The 6,061-nt window shown below is 39.5% G+C and overlaps 1 protein-coding gene across 1 annotated transcript; it reads right to left on the reverse strand.

Annotated features, from left to right (window-relative positions):
* Positions 1 to 1,096: 1,096 nt before the first annotated feature.
* LOC128170737 (multiple epidermal growth factor-like domains protein 6) lies at positions 1,097 to 5,854 on the reverse strand. The gene is made up of 5 exons (XM_052836813.1): positions 5,739 to 5,854; positions 5,510 to 5,613; positions 5,033 to 5,158; positions 4,498 to 4,650; positions 1,097 to 4,235 (listed from the first exon to the last, which is right to left on the reverse strand). Exons 2-5 carry the CDS (start codon positions 5,562 to 5,564, stop codon positions 1,147 to 1,149), a joined length of 3,423 nt encoding a protein of 1,140 aa, XP_052692773.1. The 5' UTR covers positions 5,565 to 5,613; positions 5,739 to 5,854; the 3' UTR covers positions 1,097 to 1,146.
* Positions 5,855 to 6,061: the final 207 nt, after the last annotated feature.

Genomic DNA, 6,061 nt, shown 5'->3' on the forward strand with positions numbered 1-6,061 from the left:
CTTGTTTTAATAAAAAAAATTATATTTTCGACTTCTTCTCTAGAAACACTAGGCTAATTTCAACCAAACTAGGCACTAAGTATTGTTGGGTGAAGAGGATTCAAGTTTGTTAAAATGAAGAGTAATGCCCTGTTTCAAGGGAAGATGATAAAGAATGATTGAAAATACATTGGTATTTTTCAAAAATCTTCTCAAAAAGATATTTTTTTCAGACTCATTTTGTATTATGACTATTAAATCATCCTGTAACAAAAGGGGCTTAATGTTTAACATACCGTAAATTCCTTATTTTACGCGAGTACCTAATTCCGCGATGCCGCCGTTTTGCAACAAATCGCGAGAAAATGAAATCGTGAGCACCAATTGTTTGTTATAGTTTCATATGGCTCAAAACTGTCTAAAAAATTAAAGCGAGATTTTAATATCCGCGAGTAATGCTTCACGCGATTTTATGCGGATATTTATTCTTTGCGTTAGATAAGGAATTCACAGTAATGAATATACAGGATCTATTCTACTGCATTGTCCAGATATTTTGTATATGACTTCATAAATTTGATTTCATAATAGCTATTGTTGCTCGGGTGAGCGATGTGGCCCATGGGTCTCTTGTTTCTTTTAATTTCCACTAAATTTTTATGTGTACAGGGAGATAAAAATCGTTAATTTAATCTGGAGGTTATAACGGAATCTACTACAATGTTTGGAAGTCTGATTTTTTGCATTTATTGATAATAGAATAGTCCAACATAATAATAAATCTCAATTTTTTTGAATACCAGTAAGTTAACCAAATATTTTTATTCATTAAACAATAAACACGATAATCTAATTGATGTAATAAAAGTAATTCACGTGATGAGTTTTTCCATACTTGGGCGAAATGTTTTAAATAATTGATCTGACTAGATTTTGTTAATTGTATTTTCAGTGATGATCGATTTTCTTAGAAATAAAGAACATAATTAGTGACAGTCAATATGTCGCTACAAAAATATTCTTAAGTCCCAAGAAATTAATGGACCAAGTTTTTTTTTTCAAGGGGAGGGGGTAATATCTTGTATTTCATACTAAAATAATTCAGTAGCAACATAAAAAGAGGAGAATTACGATTTATTGACATTAGTATATCGTACAGAAAACTGATTAATACTCGGGATAACCACTGTCCTCTGTCAGATCGTTGTCAGATTCTCGTTCATCTTCGGACTGTCCATGAGCATCGTGGCCACCGTCTTCGTCTTCAAATTCAGGACTTGACCTAAATCCTGGATAGGACATGCCCTCAAATCGTCGGCCATGGGTGATGATATGGGGCACCACTTTAAGCCGTGGGGGGAGGCCAGGACGGGAAGGATGTGGATTGTACTCGTAGTTACACTTCACAGGGCATCTCTGGCCGTGAAACTCTTCGTATCTGTAAGTCACGTGACCATGACCTTGAGGTTTACACTTTGGTTTAGGTGGACACTTGCACTTGATTTTGCAGGAGAAAGCACAGTGAAGCCCATTGATGGTCTTGTATTGGAGAACCTTCTGACAAACTCCCGGATATTCCTTGTACACAGGGATATCCGGACACACCGGAAGCCGGGGGCAGTTGCACTTGACGGTGCAGTTTACAGGACAGATGCGACCGTTTAGATTATTATAGACAAAGTCATGGCGACAAAGGTTTTCAAAGCCAGACGTTTTGGGAAGATCGGGGCATTTCGGTAAAGTAGGACAAAAACAGCCAATGTTACACTTGGTTGGACATCTTATACCGTGTATATAGGTATAATGGTAGTCGTAGCTACATATGTCTTTGTACTTAGGGTGAGTTTTCAAGGGTGGACACTTTGGTGCTGGGGGACAGTGACAAACTCTGTCACATCTGTAAGCACACCTCCTACCCCCAATAGCTTTGTATCTATACACGTGTTTACACAAGGCTGTACTCGGCTTATCAATTCTTGGACATTCTGGAAGAGGTGGACAGGAACATTCCACGGCGCATTTCACTGCACATTGCTTGTTGTTTATCTTCTTGTAAGTAAAGGTAAAACGACAGAAGTCTTCTAAACCTTTATACTTATCAAGCGAAGGACAGACGGGAAACTTTGGACACTCGCAGTCGGCTTCACACTTCACGGGGCAGGGAACCCCGTTGATATTCTCATAGGTGAATTTTGGAGTACAAGTAGAGTTGGATTGCTCCAATATTTTTGGACATGCTGGAGCCGGGGGACAGAAACAATCCACATTACATCGAACCGGGCAGGGGTTACCATATACTTTCTCGTAAGCGTACGTAGGAAAACAATGCTTGGCGGCCGTGCTGTTACTAGGGATCGGCGGACATTTTGGAACCGGTGGACAGCGGCACGTGACATTGCAGCCAACTGCGCATGTAAGGCCGTTGATCTTTTCATATTTGTAAACAGGCTGGCACAATCCTTGTCCATGTGTCGGGCATTTGGGGACCGGAGGACAATTACAAATGGTGGAGCATTTCATAGGGCATTTCCTTTTACCAATCATTTTGTATGTAAACTGGTTGACACAAAGGTTGCCGTATTTTGGATCTTGCTTTATTTTGGGACATGTGGGTGGTTTTGGACATAAACATTTCAGTTTATACTTAACGGCACAAAGAAGTCGGTTTATGTTTTCGTATATATAAATTACATGACAATTTTTAGGAATAACTTTTGGAAGTGTTGGCAAAGGAGGACAGTTGCAATCCACATGACAACTCACGGCGCATTGCTTTTTGTTGATCGTTTTGTATTCGACGACGTGCTTACATAGATTGGTATGGTTTTTATTCTCCGGTAGCGGGGGACATCGAGGAATGGGCGGGCACCTGCACTCTACCACACATTTGATGGGACAAGCCAGACCACGATCCGGTTTTGAAAAGATGTACCTTGTTCTGCACAGATGGGTGGCGTTGTTGTTTATCGGTGGACATTTTGGTAAAGGATTACAGTGGCAACTACTCGTACAGTTGACAGCACAAACAATCCCGTTTATTTCCTTGTATGCATAAACAGAAGTGCAGGTCCCGTATTTGGGCTTCTGAAGTGGAGGACATTTTGGTAGTGGAGGACATTGACAGCGAAATGTACACTTTATTGGACACAAAATTCCATTTATCTTCGCATTTACAAATATTTTTTGACAAAGGTCCTTGTGTTTGCCCAAGTGTGACAAAGATGGGCATTTTGGGATTGGTGGACATTCGCATTTATTATCGCACTTTATTGGGCACTTGTTGCCTTGAATCATTTTGTACGAGTATTGGGGTTTGCACAGACTAGCATATCTACCCGTTACTGGTTTACAAACTGGAACACTTGGGCATCTACACACCAACTGACATTTCACTGCACAGCTCCTACCTTGGTAATCTTTATACGTATACAAAGGTTTACAGAGCTTGGCCTCATCAGGTTTTTGAGGCGGGCACTTTGGAAATGGAGGACACCTGCAATCCAGTTTACATCTGACTGGACATCTGTAAGAACCTACACGTTTGTAAGCGTAAACAGGCGAGCACAGATTTTCTTGACCTTTCGGCGGCTTTGGACATTTTGGAGCAGGTGGACATCCGCATTGAATGCTGCACTGAACAGGACACAGTTTACCAAATCTTTTCTGATATTCATACACGGGTTGACAGAATCGAACTTCTCCGTCGTGTGGAATAGGTGGGCAGCGAGGGGGAGGGGGACAGAAGCATTTTCGTGTACACTTCACTGGACATGTCTTACCGTTGATCTTCAGAAATTCGTAAACCCGCTGACAGTCTCTGCCCTTATGCTTCCCCACACATGGCGGTTTTGGGGGACAAGAACATACAGTTTTACATTTGACGGGACAGTTTTTACCATTGATTTCCTTATACTGGTATTGCTCGAAACAGAGTTGGCCAAAACCTTTGGTCTTTGGAGGAGTTGCACACTTTGGCAGAGGAGGACAGAAGCAATTTAGCAAACATTTGATCGGACGACGATTGCTGTCAATGGTGGCGTACACGTATCGCTGGTGACACAGGTGTCCATATTTACCCTTTGGAGCCGGACACGTTGGAACAGCAGGGTAGGAGCACCTATACTTACAATGTACCGGGCATTGTTTCCCGCCGACTGTGGTGAATGTGTAGGACACCTTGCAGTAGCTGTGAGGTTTCTTACAGACGGGTCGTGGTGGACAGTCATTTCTCGGATTTCTTGGCCTCGTCCGAGATTCTGAAATAATGAAACCTGAAGATTTCATCTGATTTATTCTTGTGACCTTACATGTAATCAACAGTGGAATGAAAATGTAATAGAAATCCTGCGTATATTCTGTTAGAAAAATTGAAATTTGACGTATTATGAGAAAAATTAAATCTCAAGATAACTATCTACAAATATCAACAAATATTAAGAGCTCGACGGGACAAATCATAGCAGATTATGTATTCATGTTTGATTTTAGTTCACAAGGCTGGCCCGTGTATTTTCGTACCTGCACGAGAAGTATGTGAGCAACAGACGGTTAGCGATAATCCCTCCACGGTGGTACATTTGTATCCACGTGGACAGGGTGTGTCATTCGAACACGTAACCAGTGTATTAGCCTTCGTTAGGAATGGAGTCTTTCTTTCACAAGGATTAAATGCTATAAGTTATAGGAAAACTACTTTGTAGGTCAAAGATACACAATCAAAATCAAATATATTTAAAGAGGTTAGATGATCCTTGCTATTTCAAAAATGAAATTCAATTTCAAAACAATATAGAAACATTTGTAAATTTTGATTCAAGTATACATATATATTACGAGGAATACAACGACTTAGTTAAGAAAATTTATTGATTTAGATGGTTGCTAAAAATTGAAATTGTAAAGACGATTGATAAAACCGATTCTCATTACATATACTCTAAAACACCCCTTACTCTTAAAAGCAAGCAAAATGTTTAATAAATACCACTAACTGCAAAGAATTGTACTGCAAAGATGTTTCTAGCCATTTTGAATTCAAATTCACGTTACGTACCTAGAGCGCAGGTCCTCTGATAGCAGACGGATCTTTCCGGACAGGATCTGGAAGTTCTACACCGGATTTTCCGGCCATCTTTGTCCGTGAGGTACCCGTATGGTCCAGCGGCCGGATCAAACGCAGCTTTACGAAATGATTACAAAAATATAATGACTGTTAATGTATATTCAAGTATCAGGTCACAATAATTCATTCCGGCAGATTATTTATTCAGTAATTAAATCTCTGGGTTTCTGTGTTATATTTGACTAACGTAACACTTAACGATTTTTTTTAGCTTAAAGAAAAAACATGCTCAAACTTCTGAGACTTTACCAAAAATCTTCCGTTAGATAAACTGTAACAACTTTCACTGAATCAATGTTTCGAAACTGGTCAAACAGTAATTCTAAAAACGCATCTGTCACTAGATTAAACGATTTATAATCATGATTCCCGTCCTCTTAAGAGAACTAATTATGAAGGTAAAATTACCCGCTTTCCAGCAGAGGAAGAAACAGAAGGAGATATAAAGTGTTCGCCGCGTCATCTTCAGGGAGACGACCGACGGAGCGACTGTGTGGTCGAGAGTTCGAATCCTAATAAATACAACGGAAACTTAAGGCATTCCAACATAGGACAATTTCCTATTGATTAAAGAAATGAAAAGAACTGTTTAAAAAAACCCAGAAAATTCTATTGTAAATTAAAGAAAATCCCGAACCTTTCTAAGTAAATTCCTTTTCTTATTTACGCGATTCGTTGGAGTAATGACCGACTGATGTTAGAACATGTGGCGGAGAGTAACTTCTGAAACGTCCCAAACATGTTTGGTGTTCATTCAAGGATGAATTACAAAAGGCAATTGGTTGGTATATGTAGGATTTCTGCATTACCGAGTATAGGTCTCTTTATACTTACACTCTGGGGATCATTGATTATAAAGGGCTGAAGCTGAAAATCGAATGAAAAAGAAAGTTCAAACACACCTGTTCGATTTAACAATAAGTAGTCAATTTATTTGGAAGTAATATGGAAGAAATATAA

This window comes from Crassostrea angulata, chromosome 1 (assembly GCF_025612915.1).
Source record: "Crassostrea angulata isolate pt1a10 chromosome 1, ASM2561291v2, whole genome shotgun sequence".
NCBI classification, from domain to species: Eukaryota; Metazoa; Mollusca; class Bivalvia; order Ostreida; family Ostreidae; genus Magallana; species Magallana angulata.